General features: G+C 35.2%; 1 protein-coding gene across 1 annotated transcript in view; it reads left to right on the plus strand.

The window, feature by feature from the left end:
- The window catches only part of LOC117314982, a 47,218-nt gene that overhangs the window by 22,877 nt on the left and 1,861 nt on the right, over positions 1 to 22,480 (plus strand). Inside the window, exons 7-9 of the mRNA XM_033869107.1 lie at positions 6,407 to 6,553; positions 6,810 to 7,021; positions 19,767 to 19,905. Of these exons, the coding sequence (XP_033724998.1) occupies positions 6,407 to 6,553; positions 6,810 to 7,021; positions 19,767 to 19,905 (498 nt within the window). The remainder of the gene's footprint in view (positions 1 to 6,406; positions 6,554 to 6,809; positions 7,022 to 19,766; positions 19,906 to 22,480) is intronic.

Consider the following 22,480-nt stretch of genomic DNA (forward strand, 5'->3'; position numbering starts at 1 on the left):
TTTTTAGTGGTAAAGAGTCCATGTCTTATGTGGTAGTATTTGACTAGAATGGACACATTAATGTTTCTTTAGTGGTCAAGAGTCCATGTCTTGTGTGGTAGTATTTGACTAGAATGGACACATTGAGGTTTCTTTAGTGGTCTAGAGTCCATGTCTTGTGTGGTGGTATTTGACTAGAATGGACACATTGAGGTTTCTTTAGTGGTCAAGAGTCCATGTTTTGTGTGGTAGTATTAGACTAGAATGGACACATTGAGGTTTCTTTAGTGGTCAAGAGTCCATGTCTTGTGTGGTAGTATTTGACTAGAATTGACACATTCTTGTTTCTTTAGTGGTCAAGAGTCCATGTCTTGTGTGGTAGTATTAGACTAGAATGGACACATTGAGGTTTCTTTAGTGGTCAAGAGTCCATGTCTTGTGTGGTGGTATTTGACTAGAATGGACACATTGAGGTTTCTTTAGTGGTCAAGAGTCCATGTTTTGTGTGGTAGTATTAGACTAGAATGGACACATTGAGGTTTCTTTAGTGGTCAAGAGTCCATGTCTTGTGTGGTAGTATTTGACTAGAATTGACACATTCTTGTTTCTTTAGTGGTCAAGAGTCCATGTCTTGTGTGGTAGTATTAGACTAGAATGGACACATTGAGGTTTCTTTAGTGGTCAAGAGTGCATGTCTTGTGTGGTAGTATTAGACTAGAATGGACACATTGAGGTTTCTTTAGTGGTCAAGAGTCCATGACTTGTGTGGTATTTGACTAGAATTGACACATTCTTGTTTCTTTAGTGGTCAAGAGTCCATGTCTTGTGTGGTAGTATTTGACAAGAATGGACACATTGAGGTTTCTTTAGTGGTCACGAGTCCATGTCTTGTGTGGTAGTATTAGACTAGAATGGACACATTAAGGTTTCTCTGGTCAAGAGTCCATGACTTGTGTGGTAGTATTTGACTAGAATGGACACATTGAGGTTTCTTTAGTGGTCAAGAGTCCATGTCTTGTGTGGTAGTATTTGACTAGAATGGACACATTGAGGTTTTTTTAGTGGTAAAGAGTCCATGTCTTATGTGGTAGTATTTGACTAGAATGGACACATTAATGTTTCTTTAGTGGTCAAGAGTCCATGTCTTGTGTGGTAGTATTTGACTAGAATGGACACATTGAGGTTTCTTTAGTGGTCTAGAGTCCATGTCTTGTGTGGTGGTATTTGACTAGAATGGACACATTGAGGTTTCTTTAGTGGTCAAGAGTCCTATGTCTTGTGTGGTAGTATTAGACTAGAATGGACACATTGAGGTTTCTTTAGTGGTCAAGAGTCCATGACTTGTGTGGTAGTATTTGACTAGAATCGACACATTCTTGTTTCTTTAGTGGTCAAGAGTCCATGTCTTGTGTGGTGGTATTTGACTAGAATGGACACATTGAGGTTTCTTTAGTGGTCAAGAGTCCATGTCTTGTGTGGTAGTATTAGACTAGAATGGACACATTGAGGTTTCTTTAGTGGTCAAGAGTCCATGACTTGTGTGGTAGTATTTGACTAGAATTGACACATTCTTGTTTCTTTAGTGGTCGAGAGTCCATGTCTTGTGTGGTAGTATTTGTCTAGAATGGACACATTGATGTTTCTTTAGTGGTCACGAGTCCATGTCTTGTGTGGTAGTTTTAGACTAGAATGGACACATTAAGGTTTCTCTGGTCAAGAGTCAATGACTTGTGTGGTAGTATTTGACTAGAATTGACACATTCTTGTTTCTTTAGTGGTCAAGAGTCCATGTCTTTTGTGGTAGTATTAGACTAGAATGGACACATTGAGGTTTCTTTAGTGGTCACGAGTCCATGTCTTGTGTGGTAGTATTTGACTAGAATGGACACATTGAGGTTTCTTTAGTGGTCAAGAGTCCATGTCTTGTGTGGTGGTATTAGACTAGAATGGACACATTGAGGTTTCTTTAGTGGTCAAGAGTCCATGTCTTTTGTGGTAGTATTTGACTAGAATGGACACATTCTTGTTTCTTTAGTGGTCTAGAGTCCATGTCTTGTGTGGTAGTATATGACTAGAATGGACACATTGAGGTTTCTTTAGTGGTCAAGAGTCCATGTTTTGTGAGGTGGTATTTGTCTAGAATGGACACATTGAGGTTTCTTTAGTGGTCAAGAGTCCATGTCTTGTGTGGTAGTATTTGACTAGAATGGACACATTGAGGTTTCTTTAGTGGTCAAGAGTCCATGTCTTATGTGGTGGTATTTGACTAGAATGGACACATTGAGATTTCTTTAGTGGTCAAGAGTCCATGTCTTGTGTGGTAGTATTAGACTAGAATGGACACATTGAGGTTTCTTTAGTGGTCAAGAGTCCATGTCTTGTGTGGTAGTATTTGACTGGAATGGACACATTGAGGTTTCTTTAGTGGTCAAGAGTCCATGTCTTGTGTGGTAGTATTTGACTAAAATGGACACATTCTTGTTTCTTTAGTGGTCAAGAGTCCATGTCTTGTGTGGTAGTATTAGACTTAAATGGACACATTAATGGTTCTAGTAGTCAAGAGTCCATGTCTTGTGGTATTTTGAAAATTACAATTAAAGAAATTAAAGAAAGTTATTCAATTTTATTTTGGATTAATTAGTCATATTTTAGCTTACTGTTATTCAATATAGCATCGTCTCTGCAGCAAAAATTCTTTCATTTCTTTAAATCATGAATAAAGTTATTTCACACTATAAATATTGCAGAGAAAGATTTTATTTTAATAATTATAAATTACAAACCTTGCTGTTGAATAAATTCTTTTAATTTCTTTATTCAAAATGTTAATTTATATATGTTACCTCTTAAGACGGACAATACACATTGTGATAGAGGGCGCCACTGTCCATTTGTTCTGCTTAAGATATCGTTGAACTTAATTATTTTTATACCATTTAAGCAATTATTGAGCTTAATAAAATACCGCTTTAGAATTTTACCACTTAAGAACCGTACCACTTAAGATAAGTTCCACCTAAGGTCAGTATGTGGGTACGTCCGTCCGTCCCTCCGTCCGTCCGTAAACAATTCTTGTTATCGCTAATCCTCAGAAACTACTGAAGGGATCTTTCTCAAATTTCATATGTGGGTTTCCCTTGGTGCCTAGTTATGCATATTGCATTTTGAGACCAATCGGAAAACAACATGGCCGACAGGCAGCCATCTTGGATTTTGACAATTGAAGTTTGTTATCGCTATTTCTGAGAAAGTACTGAAGGGATCTTTCTCAAATTTCATATGTAGGCTCCCCTTGGTGCCTAGTTATGCATATTGCATTTTGAGACCAATCGGAAAACAACATGGCCGACAGGCAGCCATCTTGGATTTTGATAATTGAAGTTTGTTATCGCTATTTCTGAGAAAGTACTGAAGGGATCTTTCTCAAATTTCATATGTAGGCTCCCCTTGGTGCCTAGTTATGCATATTGCATTTGAGACCAATCGGAAAACAACATGGCCAACAGGCAGCCATCTTGGATTTTGACAATTGAAGTTTGTTATCGCTATTTCTGAGAAAGTACTGAAGGGATCTTTCTCAAATTTATTATGTAGGCTCCCCTTGGTGCCTAGTTATGCATATTGCATATTGAGACCAATCGGAAAACAACATGGCCGACAGGCAGCCATCTTGGATTTTGACAATTGAAGTTTGTTATCGCTATTTCTGAGAAAGTACTGAAGGGATCTTTCTCAAATTTCATATGTAGGCTCCCCTTGGTGCCTAGTTATGCATATTGCATTTTGAGACCAATCGGAAAACAACGTGGCCGACAGGCAGCCATCTTGGATTTTGATAATTGAAGTTTGTTATCGCTATTTCTGAGAAAGTGCTGAAGGGATCTTTCTCAAATTTCATATGTAGGCTCCCCTTGGTGCCTAGTTATGCATATTGCATTTTGAGACCAATCGGAAAACAACATGGCCAACAGGCAGCCATCTTGGATTTTGACAATTGAAGTTTGTTATCGCTATTTCTGAGAACGTACTGAAGGGATCTTTCTCAAATTTCATATGTAGATTCCCCTTGGTGCCTAGTTATGCATATTGCATTTTGAGACAATCGGAAAACAACATGGCCGACAGGCAGCCATCTTGGATTTTGACAATTGAAACTTATTATCGCTATTTCTAAGAAAGTGCTGAAGGGATCTTTCTCAAATTTCATATGTAGGTTCCCCTCGGTGCCTAGTTATGCATATTGCATTTTGAGACCAATCGGAAAACAACATGGCCGACAGGCAGCCATCTTGGATTTTGACAATTGAAGTTTGTTATCGCTATTTCTGAGAAAGTACTGAAGGGATCTTTCTCAAACATTTTTGTAAGTTCCCCTTGGTCTGTAGTTCTGCATATTGCATCTTGGGACCAATAGGAAAACAACATGGCCGACAGGCAGCCATCTTGGATTTTGACAATTGAAGTTTGTTATCGCTATTTATCAGAAATTGCTGAAGGGATCTTTCTGAAATTTCATTTGTAGGTTGCCCTCTGTGCCTAGTTATGCATATTGGATTTTGAGACCAGTCAGAAAACAACCTGCCCAACAGGCAGCCATCTTGGATTTTGACAATTGAAGTTTGTTATCGCTATTTTACAGAAGGTACTGAAGGGATCTTTCTCAAATTTCATATGTAGGTTCCCCTTGGTCCCTGGTGTTGCATTTTGGGACCAATCCGAAAACAACAGACAGCCATTATCGCTAAATCTTAAATTTTATATATAGGTTCCCCTTGTTCGAAAAGTACTAGAGGGCTGTTTCTGAATTTACACAGATTAGTAAGACTTAGAGGAAGGGAAAAGTAGAGAAAAGATCAATCTGACATGGAACCTATAAAGATCATTCAATGGTGGGCGCCAAGATCCCTCTGGGATCTCTTGTTTTTGTTTTGTTTTTAAATCTTTGGACTTTGTGTTAAGTTTATGTTGTGATTGTTGAAAGGCATTGTAATATATGGTATTAGGTTCCCTGTGGGGGTTAAACTATCCCTTGCTGGAGTTGAACTGAAAGATTTTTTTGGGGAAAATTTTTTGTACAAATGTTGAAAGCTACTAACACATCACTTTATGATTGTACTAGGGTGCTGATATTTGGTAAAAGAGTCCCTATGGAGTTACATTATCCCTCCTTGGGGTGAAACTGAAAATAAAACATAGACAATTTATACCGGTCCACGTTTTTCAAGGGAGACAACTCTCATAAGGATAATAATTTATCAAAAAATTTAAGAAATATGTCCAAAAGCAATAACATTTTTATTTAATATAATCATTTAATCTACAACAGCATAGCTTGTCTCCCGAATGTTTGTCAATAAATTAGTTATATATATATGAATTGGTATGGTTTTGAAAATTGCAAGACTTCACGAAACATAATCTGATCAAGTAAATAATATAAATATTATTAATGCAATTTGCGAAACCATTCCAATTAATGTATTTTTAGCCCACCATCATCAGATGGTGGGCTAGCTATTCAAATCGCCCTGTATCCATGGTCCGTCGTCCGTCCGTCTGTCTGTCCATCAACAATTCTTGTTATCGCTATTTCTGAAAAAGCACTGAAGGGATCTTTCTCAAATTTTATATGTGGATTCCCCATGGTGCCTAGTTCTGCATATTGCATTTTGAGACCAATCTAAAAACAACATGGCCGACAGGCAGCCATCTTGAATTTTGAAAATTGAAGTTTGTTGTTATCGCTATTTCTCAGAAAGTACTGAAGGGGTCTTTCTCAAATTTCATATGTTGGTTTCCCTCAGTGCCTTATTATGCATATTGCATTTTGAGACCAATCGAAAAACATCATGGCCGACAGTCAGCCATCTTGGATTTTGATAATTGAAGTTTGTTATCGCTATTTCTCAGAAAGTACTGAAGGGGTCTTTCTCAAATTTCATATGTAATTTTCCCTTGCTGCCTAGTTATGCTTATTGCATTTTGAGATCAATCGAAAAACAACATGGCCGACAGGCAGCCATCTTGGATTTTGATAATTACAGTTTATTATCACTATTTCTCAAAAAGTGTTGAAAGGATCTTTCTGAAATTTCATATGTAGGTTCCCCTTTTTCCCTTGTTATGCATACTGCATTTTGGGACCAATCTGTAAACAACATGGCCAACAGACAGCCATTTTTGGTAAATATCAAATTTCATATATAAGTTCCCCTTGTTTGAAAAGTACTGGAGGGGTTATTTCAATTTACACAGATTAGTAAGAGGAAGGGAATAATAGAGAGAGAAATAAAAAGATCAATCTGACATGGAACCTATAAAGATCATTCAATGGTGGGTGCCAAATTCCCTCTGGGATCTCTTGTAATTATTTATTGACAACAGCTCTTGTTCCATTACGGTTTACAATGATATGTCATTTTCACAGTTACACTGAGGACAGTGGCGGATGAAAAGTTAAACACCATAGATTCAATGGATCTATTAAGGAAATTCGCCTTGATCATACTCTACGAAGTGCTCTCTGCAGTCCACACAATGCATGAACAGAACTGGGTACACAGGGATTTGCATGGTAAGTTGGTATGGCTAGGTAAAGTTTATTGATCCGTCGTTATGCCATTTCTATAAATAGACATTTGATATGCACACCATCACCTGCTGTACAATTAAATATTACTATTAGTAGAATTTTGAAATATTTCCTCTCCAGACTTAACTTGCATTTAATTCCCAGTTGATTTTCCATTTATTCTAGATTCAAGAAGGATTATTGTTTTGTGCGGTGCCATGTAAAAATTCTCTTGGTTAATCTGATCTTGTTTTGACAGCTGGAAACCTCCTCCTGGTATCTCGCTGCAGAATTGAAGCATTCATCATCGATTATGGATCATCAATTAAGCTAACCACACATTCTGGACAAAAAGATTTCTCGAATGACATGAAAGGGATAGCCCGTATATTTACACTAATGTATGTAGGGCAGGAGTTTGGGAGTATCTTTGATTTGTGTGACGGTAAATGGGAAACAATCCTCGAAAAGGTAAGAAAGACCCAGTATCAGAGATACAGATGCCTTACAGTAATCACTCTGTCTGCCAATTGTTTGTCTGTCTGTCCAAAAAAATAGCTTCTGGCTGATAATTTGAGTTTATTGACTTTAGGTAAAATCAAGTCCAGGGCATCGTTTCACAAAGCTTCGTAACTTACGAACGTTCGTAAATATTTACGAAAAAGTTACGCAAAACTTACGAAGTTCGTAAGTGCGTTTCACAAAGGTGTTCGTAACTTTTTTCGTATCTTACGTCAAAATCATATGTTCTCCCGGTAAAAATATACCACTCTCTAACTTGGAGGTAAAAAAGGACGACACTTCTGGGGTGAAAAATGTACGCCGGTCCTATTCCCGGGTCACGTACACAGAATATGAACTTTATTTTGTTCTATCAATTAAGGGTTAACTGTAATTTTTTTTTTACGTTATTGAGCAATAACACAAAAAACTGGGGTGTACTCTGAATAAACCGCGAAGCGGTTTATGAAAAGAGTACACCCCAGTTTTTTGTGTTATTGCTCAATAACGTAAAAAAATATTAGTTAAACCTTATAATTTAAGTAACAACGATAAGAAACATTTTCATTAAGTTTAACATGTTTATTTTGCTCCAGATATTTAAAAACGCATCAATAAATACAAAATCCCGTGAACAACGATTACTACGCTGACGTCACAGTTTATTTTTTTTATGTTATGAGATGATAACATAATTTTTTGGGCTAATGAAAATGCTTGTTACAAGCAAAATTAAATTATAACAATCATATTATTGATAGAAGATCAATTTTTCTATAAAATTCCCATTCTTATTGTTTATCATGAGATAAAACAAACAGTAACAACGCAATTTTCACAGATTTTGCTCAATGCCCATAGACATACATAATGTTCTTAAAATAGACCATATGTTGGCACAGTCTGCGAAAATGCGTACAATTAGTTTCATGACAATGTGTATTTTGCCGGCATCACTCCTCGACATTCAAAGCCTGGTTCCACCTCGAAACAATCGCTCACAAGGCATAGTCGTTCTCTTATGCTAATTTGTAAATGAGAACAACGTCATTTTCTGTTCAAAAGGGCATGCTTGCGCACAATTTTAAATTGTTTTCGTAAGTTACGACAGGGTTGATATGGCGTAAAGTTACGCAAGGTTGTTGCGTAACTTACGAACGTTCGTAAGTTACGAAGTTTTTGTGAAACGCTTAGTAATTCGTAAATGTGACTTACGCAAATTTCGTAAGTTACGAAGCTTTGTGAAACGATACCCAGATGTTTAGTTTACCAAAAACAAATACTGAGGGTAAAGATCAAGTTCAAAGGTGAAGGTCATGGTCAAATATATAATTTCCACTGTTGAAGGTATTTTTATGATGTTATGAAACAGTGTTGGTCAGAATTAAACAAGTCATCTAACCAAAGTCCAGATCAAAAGATCATGTTCAAAAGATAAAGTTAAAATTTTGTATCGTTTCCTGATCATGGCAGTAGGCAGAAGGGCAGAGCCCAATCAGGAAATATGTGTTTTGAGTCTTTTGAATCACTACTTGTTATAAAGAACAGATGGATTTGAGCCAAATATGGTCAGAAACACCCCATGTGAAACCGTGTGATCCATGTGATCCCCACCCTATAGCCATATATAACATTTCTGCCCACACCGAAATAAAGTACAAAAAAAGTATGGGAAAAAAGTACTAAAAAAGCATAGAAAAAGTATGCTTTTTTTGACTCAATTTGGAACCGATATTCCAACACGGTTCCAAATTGAGTCAAAAAAAGTACTAAAGTACAAAAAAAGTCTAACAAAAGTATACCTTTAGTACATTTTATTGTTTTCATTAAGTACAGAAAAAGCACAAATATAGTACAGAAAAAGTACATTAAAAGTACAATAATAGTATAAAGTGCACAGGGCCAAATTGATGGTGTACTTTTTTTGTGCTTTTATACTTTTTTAGTACTTTTACAGGTAAGTCCGTGAAGTACAAAAAAAGTACAAAAGTACAAAAAAAGTATGAAAATGGTACAGAAAAAGCAGGAAATTAGTACTGAAAAAGTAGGAAAAAAGTACCAATAAGGTAGGAAATTAGTACTGAAAAAGTAGTGGAAAAGTAGGAAAAAAGTACTAGAAAAGTAGGAAAATAGTACTAAAAAAGTAGGAAAGGAGGTGGTGCATAGGAGGGCTAAATCGGCCCACGGCGATTTTTTTCCCGGAAACATATTTTTGTCAAAAGCATAATATCCCCGATTATGTGGGAGGAATTAATTTCCATTCCTCAATGTATATATTCTTTTTTTGGTGATTTCATTATTTCCCCATCTAACTGCATAAGAAGCTAATGTTTTGACCACTAATTATTATAGAACACATTTTTATTTCCTATTTGTGAAACAAATTCACCCCATTTGTTTAAGGTTTAATTTTGTATATGAATCATCACGCTCCGTGACACTAAAATTAAATTTCAGCCTAATTTGATGTCTTCTTTGTGAAAATCATTGTTTTTAACTTTTCATTTAAAGTCTAATACCACAAAGTTATTAATGGAGTTCTATCAAAATTTCCGGTTAGAAATAATCTATGGATATTCATGAACATTTAATGAAACAAATTTATTTGGTGAATTACTGGATATGCCAAGATTTTATTATGTTAAATGCATACACCACCCAATTTTGGACAACATATCAAAGTACCGAAAGTACTGAAAAATAGAGGCAAATGCTAAAAATCCAACAAAAATAACAATGCAACCAGACTTTACTGCTTGTGTCAGACAGGGTGCTCCTTTTTAACCCTTGGGTTTTTAATACAATTTACTTCATGACCTTTCTTTGTAAGCAAAAATCTTTTTTTATCCAGGAATTTTTGATGATTTTTTTTGGTTTTGTATCAAGATTAATATGCAAACATGTTTTTTAAAAGCAAAATTTGATAGTACTCCAACGATTATTACATTTTATCTACTTAACAAATAAAAGAAAATTTCAAGAAGGTAATTTTTTTACTGATAATTTTGTTAAAAAAGCTGTAATTACACTTTCTATTATACAAATTCATACTAAACACACATGTTTTTATAAAATATAACATCACATGAGACTATCAATGCAATATGAAATCTATCAAGTACTTTTGTACGAGAAATATACTGAATTTAAAAGGGAGGGTACACATTTTTTACAGAAATCATGTTAGGTGGCGCTGCGTATACAGCATTTGCCAATTTTCGTTTTAGTGTCTAAAATGACATGTATTTGGTAAAAGTCTATCATAATATCATGCATAAAATAATATTCGGCCGTGGGCCGCCATGCACCACCTCCTTTGTACTGAAAAAGTATCAAAAAAGTAGGAAAATGGTATTGAAAAGAAGGAAATTAGGACTGAAAAAGTAGGAAAAAAGTACCAATAAGGTAGGAAATTAGTACTGAAAAAGTAGTGGAAAAGTAGGAAAAAAGTACTAGAAAAGTAGGAAAATAGTACTAAAAAAGTAGGAAATCTGTACTAAAAAAGTAGGAAATTTGTACTGAAAAAGTATAAAAAAAAGTACTGAAAAAGTAGGAAAAAATTACCAAAAAAAGGGACTTAATTTAATGGTGTAGGAAATTAGTTCTGAAAATATAGGAGATAAGCTTAAATGAGAATACTGCATGCTTAAACAATACATACATCAGTCCCATTCCAAGAGAAATGCACAATTGTATCAAGTGAAAACAAACATTGAAATACAAGATTAGTTATCCAATCACAATTCCACTGAGTATAATTTCATGCCATAGCAAAGTCTTGATCTAATCAGCTCGAAATTTGTTTAAGGGTGAGGTTAAGGATTTACAGATGGACATCTATGTATAAGGGCAATAGCTTTTGATAAATTATTCTAATATTTTTTTCAAGCAGGAAAACACAATTTTATATCATGTGTATGTAGGAGATCCAGACAAAAAAAATATACTATTCTAAATAAAAAGGGCAATAACATTTGTAAAAATTGTCGAATCATAATTCCTCTTGAGGAAACACAACAAAAAAATGTAAATAAAAAACAATGCATAAATGCATACTGAATACAATGAAGTATGGTATATGCATAATGTTGCTTGCTTAAACTGGTCAAATCCAAGTAAGTGTGAATTCGAAAAATAAAATGTCTGATTCTCTTCATTCCTTTTTTTGCTTTATGCGAATCATTGCCCTCAATTCGGACCACAATGCAATATCTTTAAGCTTTCCCTCACTTCAGAATGTACTGCATAATCTGTTGGAAGAAAGAGAAAATTTTAAAATATTTTTTATATCAAAACTTAGAATAATTGTGAAGATTTGTTTAATATAAAAATGTAGATAATTTTCCTTATATATGCACCTGATCACTTTACTGTCATTTATTACATGCATGTCTGCTTGGAAGTCTTTTTATCAAGAAAAGCTAGCCACAGGTATACAAGTTTAAAGCTACAACACAAAACTTTTAATTATAAGGATAAGTACTTTAATAAAAATCAAGCTACTCCAGAATTCTCTGACAGTTTGTTTCATCTTAAATTATGCAACTAACTATCAAAATACTCCAAAACACAGATTTTTTTTATTCAATCATTTCTTGAGATCATTTTTTTTTGTGAATTGATCATGATCATGACATACAACAAATTTTCAATGGATTTTATTGACTTCGTTTTTGAATGTATTTTCTTCAAATTCCATATACTATAGTAGACAATTATTAGCTCATTTACCGATATTTTTACATATATTCCCTAAAATAGATATACACATGTTGCCCGAAATGTGACGTTACTTTCGTTCTTATATTCTAACTTAAAAATGTCATTGCTATTTTTTTTTGAAATTTTATGCAATATCTCTTGAAATCAACTACAGAAAATTCTGTAAATATTATCAGATGAATAAGCAAATAATTCTTTACATGTAAGTGAAATTTCAATAAATTCCATTGAAAAACGAAGTCATAAAAATTAATTCGAAATTTGTCAAAATGCATGAAATATGTAGTAAAGATATTACGAATTTACCGTTACGTGACAGAAATAAAAATGCAATATAACTACGTCGAAGTTCGTCAATAAAGAAATAAAATTCTTCTTGTTCTCAATATTTGGGTGCTATCAATCAGGATGCTTATAAAATCCCAGGCGTATGGTAGCATGAATCTGTAAATTGAATACTTACGATTGAAACACACGTGGATCTAGCAGTTCTTTGTTTATTAAACTCGGGCCGTGTAAACTAATCGATGATGAACTCATTATGAAAACCCTGAAACACGAAGTAATCAAGTATTAATATTAACATGTGTAGGCCCCTATTCACCTATATAATGTGAAACGATGTAGGAACGTGCAGAAGACGAAATAGATTTAAATAATAAAATTGTAAACTTACCTGGTCGCGATATCTGATATTTTCGGGTGAAAATGAGCATTTGTCGCCAAAAACAACAAGAAAGCTGATATTCTTTGGCCACTTACTGACAGATAGTCGATCTTCTTCAGTTAGGCAAGAAAATGAATTTCGTTTTTAGGCTATTCTATATCAAAATCGTGTTTGTTTATGTTTCCTCTGTAGATAAACATCCGGTGAAATTCAAACATGGCTATCAGACTTCCCGCTAAAATCTCGCTGTTTGTTGCATCATGGGATTAAAAAAAAGTTTTGTCGGAGATCTACTGTATCGATTTCATTCTTTTATTACTTGTTTTTTTTTATATTCTACTTCCTTAACCTCTATTGTTCCATACTTTTGGTATTACTGCTTCAGCATTTAAAGCTTGCACATTGCACAAAATGATCGCACGAAGCGAACTCGTCAAATCTCGGTAGATTCCGTAAACCGAAGTAAACAAACGAGATCACGGCCCCGAGGTCATAGGTGAACCGACCGATGGAAATCTGACACAGGTATAAGCCTCGTCAGTACCTGTTATGTAATCCGGATGTTTTGTTTAAATGAGGGTAGGCACCTGTGATCTGATCGTAGTGAAAGGCAGTCAAGCTTGACAATATAAATTGTTATAATTAACGCCGCGGGCATAAGACTTAGTCTAAGAGGGGCAATATGTGTACAGGTGAGACGGGAGGTACACAGGTAACTCCAATAAACAATAAAGCTAGGTATGATTTGCCATTACAGTCGACCGTCGCTTATATTACAGCGCTGCGCGCTGAAGTGTGTACGGTCAAAGTGTAACACTAGTACGACAGGTATTGGTACTACATTACTGTGTATCGACAGTACTCTAACAAAGTCGATCGCGCTGAGTAAGCGTTGATTTGATTGGTCGAACTGAATGCACACACCTTTCTCAGCACTCGTGTGCACATGAGTAAACTTGCGAGAATGGCGGGTTATGAAAATGTTCTTCAAATGAAATATTCAGTGACAAGTTTATAAATGAAGGTCCATATATGAATTTATCCTGCAACTGCCACCGCATTGTCGGAATACACCCACCGTAGAGTATATTTTTGCTGTATACGGCAGTGACGGAAAACAGCTGTATTTTGGAATCTTAGCACGTGCGTCAGATCGACTGACCTACTTCAAAGTGAAACTACGTTTAAAAGACGAACATATATCTGTGATATTTGACACTGTTTCACATAAAAATGATTATTTTTGATGATTATTTTCATGACTGTTGGAGGATAAATAGAATACATAGTCAGTGTCTTAAAATATAAGCTGTATTTCTGGCTCGGGACAGAAAGACAAAACAGAGACCTATATACTAGTAACCCTCGCCAAAATACAGCTTATATTTTAAGACACTCAGACTGACCATGTATTCTCTATGTATATACTATACATACATATATGGAACGTCATCACCATCGTGCCAAGCCCCTGTGCTCCGGAACCCTGTTTTGTCTGATGTTTGACCCTTCCAAATTACATGTAAACTGAATCGCGATCGTGACCCAGATAGTTTAGCTTGTACACGAGGTGTGAAAGGAAGTGCAAATGCTATCTACCCTATACAATGGACTTTCCCACTCTCAAATCAGTGTATTGGGAAAATATATCGCCGAACTGAAGGGTCGACCTGGTCAGCTGGTGACAAAGTTCGAATGTCTGGTTAGCTTGACGATCATCAATCAATACGTGCATAATTTTCAAAATACCCTGACTGTGTTGTCCATATTGAAAGAACATCTGCATAATAAACATTTAAATGTATAAATATTAGATATATTGTAAATTTAGCTGGTTAAACCTTGCAAGTTGCAGTTATACACATGTAGTTGTGAGCTTATGTAATGCAAATCACCTTGGTTACTTACATGTCTGACAAAGAACCCGGGAAACTATAGGTCTAGACGGTGTACACGACGCTACGCATATAACGTACTACTTCAAACATGTAAAATTCCAAGGGCCGTGTTTACACCAGAGGGAAAAGTGAAGATGAAAAAACGAGAAAAACTGTTTTAATCTACATTCAGAAGGACTCTCATATTCAGCCATCAGTGATAAGACCGGTTTGTCTAATCAGGATGTCACAAAATTATGAAGATTTTTGATGCGACTAAGTCTTTAGCGCCCATCGTCAACGGAAACCACTGAAAAGTAAAAAGGTGACTCAAGATGTTATGGAATTCATCCAATTCAAAAAGAAATGTAAGCCAAGTATTTAAGATGCTCTGGATTTCCCTGCTTCGTTCATGTCTGGATTTTTCCGACAGTGTGGATATGTATAATCACGGAAGGTATCATATAAGTTGTTCATATCAACATGGCATATATATGTGTGTAATAACCCATGTGTTCAACGAGTATCAGATCTTTATTAAATGCTTAAAACTTAAACGTAAAAGTTGCCATTGTTTTGGATAGTCATGTAATTATATATAATCGCACACGTGTGTATGCACAGCCACGGTCCTGGTACAGTACATACTCCGTGTTCGCCCCGCCCCTTTCGGCACAGAACCAATCAGGAAGGTCGATGCATTGTTTCAAGCTTATCGGTTGGCGATTCAATACAATCAACAGTTGCTGTACTACTATTGAAAATGTACCGTACACACTTCAGCGCGCAGCGCTGTAATTAACACCACGGGTGAAATTAACTTTCGGTACAACGTTAAGCATATATCCTGATCGCTTTGTTAGCTTAACACACAGGTTTCAAGATTTAGTTTAAAACAGTTGAAATATTTTTGATCGATCTTGGTGTTGCAGTTATTCAAGCCGTCTACTATATCAATTAAAATATTTATGATAGATCTTGGTATTGATCTTGATTTTTGTATACAATAGAGTATTTTATTTGTACACACAACACTCCTACGAGATCATTCTACAACAGATTAGAGTACAGCTACATTGTGTCGTTGTCCGAATTATCGTACGATCTTGCTAAATAAATATCAGACAAATTAAAGTTTTCTTTTTGTGTTCACTTTCACCATTTCAATGAATGCGATGTAATTCTGATTTAAATACCGGAATATTGTTCCTTGATCATGCCTGTTTGTTGTCAGTCAAGCCATATCGAGATCGAGATCATCACACCGCTTGACTTCAATATACGTTTTACAAAGAAGCGTCCGAGTGACTATATCAGTATTACACATGTTTATATGAGTATATCGGTGAATATTTTGACCGAACACGACGTGATTTCGGGTGCAATTATCAGATGTAATCTTAAAACCACGTATATCCAGCAAGTATATGATATGCAGACAAAGAGCAGGTGATTTTAATTTCATTTGAATGAATTAAAAGCGTATTACAGGCACGGGCACGGGCACATGTGTGTTCGTAGAGTGATCCCCGATCTGGTAGAGGTTAACGTTTGGATAAACGAAATGTTTTAAACTCCGTTAAAGAGTTTATAATTAAAGCCAAAATACTGTAACTTCAAAGAACGATATGGAACAAAATTTTTATAGGGCTAAGTTTTGACGTTAGTCACATGAACGTATAGTAACATTCATCAATGTGAAGTTTATTACTAAATCACCGTTAAAATGTGTGAACCTTACTAACAAAGTACATTGAAGTGAAATACTTATGATAATTTTAAATTGTTGAATTTTAATTATTTTTAGATAAATTTCTGTGGTACTGATCAAAGTATGAAAAGTATTTTTTAGAACATAAAAAAAGACAAAAAAACAAAAAAACAAAAAACGAGATCAAAAACATTTGATATTACCAAATGATAATTTTCTGTATCTTATTTGATAGATATTTGTTGTGGTTAATCCTGGGTATTATTTTTTAAGTCTTAGATTTGTAGTCGACTGAAAAAGTCAGATTTAATTTTGAAAATATTAATATGCTATAACCCCTCGCAATGTCTGAAAATATTCTAAGTCCATAATAAGTACAAAAAAAGCACAATGGCATTAGCTGAAAAATTGTAAGTCCCAAAAAAGTAGGAAAAAAGTACATCCATATTTTCACAATCTTTCAAAAAATTCTAAGTCAGATTTTAGCACAAAAAAAGTACTCTGAAAAATTTCAGAGTCCAAATAAAGTACAGAAAAAGTACCCTGAAAAGTTTCTAAGTCCAGAAAAGTACAAAAAAAGTATACTTTTTTGGTACTTTTTCAAAAAAGTAGGGAAAAGTGTATACTTAAAGTAGCATAAAAGTATACTTTAGTGTGCTTTATTTCGGTATGGGTGGGCACCAAGACATAAACACAATTCTGACGTAAAATTAGAAATTGTTGGCTTACAATTTGATGGGCTTTTCAACTGCATTACACATAAGGCCTTTAGGATATATTTTAAGCTGAGATAACACATTTTATTTCTTTTCCATCATGAATTGATTAAATGAAAGGAAAAAAAACACAAATCGAAAAAAAAAAAAAAATAAATAAATACGTCACAGTTGGACTCGGACTCGCCACCTTAGGCACAGAAGTCGAGCACTGTGAATTGTGGACTTGCATGGTAACGATCAATAAGATGTTGTAGAATACACTTAAACAAGGCAAGGATTCTTGAAGTAAAACACGGTGCATGGATATCGCACATTTAGATCTGGAGTTCGTGTTACAGTTTTAATTTATAGTAAACCGAGTTTTGATAGAAATACTGTGTGTATAAAGCAGCCAATCCTGGCCTGTTTCACAAAGGCAACATTGACATAAGAAAAAGTCTGATTAGCGATTTTGGAGGAAATATCTTATGATAATCAATTCACAATTGGTGCTTTCTTCACAGTGCGAAATGACCTCCATTACCCTAAAATTAGTGTTGAGCTGAAGGCTCTCATTGTTCTTTTGCATAAAACTTGATATGTTGCCCCAGACTTCTGTAGTGAATTCAACAGTCAAATTGACGAAATTTGGAACATTTAACTTAAGCCTATGGGAAATTAATTAGTTTGTTAGTCAGTCTAAATAACCAAGAGTTCCAGTGACTTGATAATAGGGCTGTAGCATGCTCGGGTGAAGGGCTACCCAGTTTGTTCAAGTGATTAACCTTGACCTCCTTTTAAGATTACAGGAATAAATTTAAGTCTTCAAACTACTTCTCAACTAAAACCTCCATTCCAATCAGTGATTTAGGCCCATTGGGCCTCTTTCTATTTTATATTCAATGAAGTAGTACACAATCACCAATAATTTAGTTAGATGGGCCTTTTGTTATTATTGCCTGACCAAAGGTCAAGGTCACTGGATAAAGTGTCAAATTGACCTGCGTCCCCGAAGGCCTGTCAGTGTTGCAATTCCATGGCAGAAATGGTCTATAAAGTTCATGATATTGTTATGACTGACAGACGAGTCACAGACAGATATATATAGCCTGTACAGTTGGCATTTCACATGAAAGAGTACTTTCCATTCTGACCCACGATCTTGCAATGAGAAAGCTTTCTGTTCGATGGTAAATGATGAATTACGACATATTGGAGATGTACATCCATTAACATATGGATAACCTTAGTAAATTTTATAAGCAATAAATTGCCTATCAACTGTGTGTGCATTTAAGGAGAGTATGCATGAATATAAAACTTGTTTATTGAAATATTTAAAAGCTAAGCTTATACCCATGGAGTTGATCAACTGCACACAAACTCTACCTATACTGCTCAATATCCTTATTGTTTTTGCAACGACGGGCAATTTGTTGTGTCATTTAAAAGAATGTTTTGAAATTAAAAAAAGTCAAGGTCTGTCTTCAATGTGTTGAAATTAAAAAAAAAAGTTAAGGCCAGTCTGACCAACATTTAAATCACAAGATTGGGTTCAAAGGTTATTGTCAAAATGGGATCTCGGACTGTAGCTGTTATCATTATTAGGGGATTTTTTCATGTTTACGGTATATAAACACCAAGCCTACAAATAAGTGGTGTCAGTGTTATACTGATATATAAGTCACGTGACTGAGGGGATTTAATATTCACTCACGACTAAGTCTTGAATTTATTAAGTACACATATTTATTCATTAAATTCTCCTGACAACCTATAACAATAAGACAAATAATAAGAGACAAACACAAACTCTACATACAGAACTGCATTCGACGACTAACACTAGAAGAGGTACATGTACAAGTTCACGTGGACAAAGTATTAACAACTTACAGCACAACAAAACTTATTAATCTTACATTTACACTAATTGAATCAAGATATAAATAGCAGTCTATTTAGTCTTTACAAATATATTCAAGATATAAGCTATCACTTACCCCAGCACAGCTGGATAATCTATCATGCATGAGCATATTAATAAGTTGACTGTATATGTAGTAAATGACATCCGTACAGGTCAATCCCAGGCTTCAAAGTGACAGGGAAAGGACAGGTAACATGCATGCATGCATACTTACATCAACAACCTATCAAAACTCATTCCCAATATGGACAAATATACAATCATTTAACACCCAATCATCACCCCTACATGGAGACACATCACACCTAAGACTGGACAATGTGACAGGACATTTTTCGCATACATAATATATGATATATATAGACATGGGTCACTACACACAACACGAACCCTAAACACACATTCATTATGCCGCAGGGTATTTATAATAATAAACAACCTGCAGGTGACATATACATTTCAGTTTGCACAGGAAATATCAAAGTGCAAAGAATTACCAAAAACAAAAGTTCATGTCAATCCTCAGTTCATGTATTTGATATAGAGTACTGCTTTTTATAAGGTCAAAGGTAAAGTAAGAAAGACATGATCCTTTCTTGGGAAATGAAACGGATTTTAGCCCGGAAACCAGTATCTTCACTAGCCAAGGTTTCTGCATGATTACGTTAATACTCCACAAACCCTTGTCAGATATAATCATGTTTAAACCGTCACGTCCTGGACACCCAATCAAATTGTTTTACATTCAGGCTTGGTTTCACAGTAAGCAATGTTGCGCCGCCCGGTACATATATATCTACCTTGTCAAATGTTTTACCTAAATACAGAGAAGTAAAATCTTTGGTGAAACATTCACAGTGTTTGATCAAATGATATAAGTTATTGATCTAATACCTCATCAATATGACAAAAGCCGCCATGTGTCTTTGTTAACATCACCGACAAAGTACATCAGTAGTTCTCGATTTGATTGGTTTAAAATTTCATGCATAAAGGGTTGTAATACTGAAGACGAGATCTGCCAAGGTTTTGTGGAATGTAACCATACTGCTCATGAGTATAAAGTTTGATGTCCTTTAGTGACTATGGGTTCCTTGTTTCATGTTTCAGGAAACACCACTCTTCAAAAAGTTGGGTAATTCTGAACAAGATGAGCTACTTGACATCATGAAAAGGATCCTAAAAAGTAAATCTCAAGCAGATACACAGCAAATTCTGGAGGATCTTCAAGAAAAATTAAAACACATAGGTGAATTTATGTTTCTAACTATTTTCTATAATATAACTAATTATAGAAAGAAATGCATTAATTATTTCAATATTCCCTACGAAATGTATATCAGTTGCAGTGTCAATATCTTGTTATTTTGACTATACCGTATAGCAGGACATTTTAGCAGAAAGTGTCTGTTCTGGCTGTCATTTACCTTTGATAACTCCCGAGAGTAGCGAGTGGTGCGTAATGTTTGTTGTTGTCTGGCAACTGTCGGCCAAAATGTTGATAGGTACATACGAATAGCTTTTGAACAACTACTCACGATACATGTATTTTTGTTAAAACAAACCATCTTTCCATGCCAATCAATGAACTGATGTTAACACTTTACCTGTAGATTCATTGTTATACCCCCGCAACAAAGTTGGGGGGGGGGGGGGGGGGGGGGTAAAATGTTAAACTGGAATCAGGTTGTCCGTCTGTCCGTCCGTCTGTCTGTAGACGCATTTTGTCTGGAAAACTCCTCCTAAACCGAAGGGTCAATTCCGATGAAACTTCACATAGATATAGAGGACCATGTGTAGATGTGCATGCCACTATATTTTTCTCAAAATTATGGTTGCTATGACAACTGGTCACTATAAACAGGTTTTCTGATAAGAACCATAACTTTAAGTTTGTCCGGACAACTCCTCCTTAACTAAATGGCCAATTTCAATGAAACTTAACAAAAAATATTAATAATCATGTGTAGATGTGCATGCCACTATATTTTTCTCAAAATTATGGTTGCTATGGCAACTGGTCACTGTAAACAGGTTTTCCGATAAGAAACATAACTTTAAGTTTGTCCGGACAACTCCTCCTAAACTGAAGGGCCAATTTCAATGAAACTTCACACAAACATAGAAGACCATGTGTAGATGTGCATGCCATTTTCTTTTTTTTTCAAAATTATGGTTGCTATGGCAACTGGTCACTATATTACTGGGTTTCCTTAGTTAACCTCTAATTAATAGTTCCAATTAACCATTGCCTCGTGCAGATTGCGGGGGTATTAGTCAGCCATCCTGGCGACAGTTCTAGTTAAAATTACCTGTACGTATACACATCATACAGTAGATGACCAATGCGATATCATACGGTTGATTAAATTAAGTCTCTTTGTCTATTGCTTGTACACATTTTCATGTAAACACTAATTTAACAGATTTAAATATATGTGTTCGTCAGACGATTTTTGGTAAAGTTTCCAGTTTTTAGACAATGATCGATGATACACTACACATTTAATCAACATGGATAGGATTTATTGACATAACATAATTATCTATATATATATATATATATCTGTATGTAATACATATGCACGACGCCAAATTAAAACCCTAGATTTAACGGAAATCACTAAATTTCAACCTGCAAAAATTTGGGGGGAGAAATCTTTGAGAAGGGGACTTTTTAATGTGATTTGGGGAACTTTTAACAAGCTTTTTTTGGGGAATTTTAGGAGCAAGGGGAATTTATATCTCTAGGGGAAATTTACCGATAAACGGTAAAATAATAAGGCTGGATTGATTCCTGAAGGTATAACCTTGAATAGATTGTTTAAACTTTGGTACACAGCCACATGTATGTTTACATTAAATCTGATGAGTTGTATAATGGGACTTATTCATTTTTAGCTCACCTGGCCCAAAGGGCCTGTGAGCTTCTGCCATGGCACGATGTCCCTCATCCTTCCATCGTCCTTAGTCCGTCAACATTTTCTTTAAACTGCTACTTGTCCTAAAGTATTGAATGGATTTTCACCAAATTGAGTCAGAAACATCCTTGGGAGAAGGGGAAACGAGTTTGTATACATTTTTACTCTGAACACCCAGGGGCCTGAGGGGCGGGGCCATATAAGATTAAGAAAAATAGATATTAGTCTTTAAATCCCTACTTTTCATAAAGTTATGAATGGATTTTAACCAAATTTGGTCTGGAATTTCCTCTTGGAAAGGGGGAAAGAGTTTTTTTAAATATTGACTCTGACCCCTTAGGGGCGGGGCCAAATAGTGGAAATAGAGATTAGTCTTTAAATCGCTACTATACATACAGTTCTTAATTGATGTTAACAATGGGGGAAGGGGAATAGAGTTTGTATAAAAGTTTACTTTGAACCCCCAGGGGCCTGAGGTGCAGTTATAACTCATTGCAATAAAATTATTACTAAACCTTGTGAACATGATAAACTAGAGTAAATATCGACCAAGTTCACAAAAATTTCAGAAATGGAAACATTTAGAGAGTTATATATACACTCAGAAATTTCAGGAAATGTTTACCAAGTTTGATGGATAAAATTTTGTACACAGACAAGTCTTAAAAAGATAATATATTATGCAGCTAACTTGCAGTGTCACAGAGCTAGGCCTTTGTGAATACATACTTGTTTTTCTCTGTGTTTACAAAATAGTATAAAGTCAGGATCTGTATTTTAATCAGAGTGTATTAACACCTGTAACAAGTTAAAAACCAGGTGAGCGATACAGACTCTCTGGGCCTCTTGTTAAACTTAAGTGGCCTTATGATTACTACAGAATATTTTTGGACAACCACACAT

The sequence above is a fragment of the Pecten maximus genome, chromosome 17 (genome assembly GCF_902652985.1).
Source record: "Pecten maximus chromosome 17, xPecMax1.1, whole genome shotgun sequence".
In the NCBI taxonomy this organism is placed as follows: Eukaryota; Metazoa; Mollusca; class Bivalvia; order Pectinida; family Pectinidae; genus Pecten; species Pecten maximus.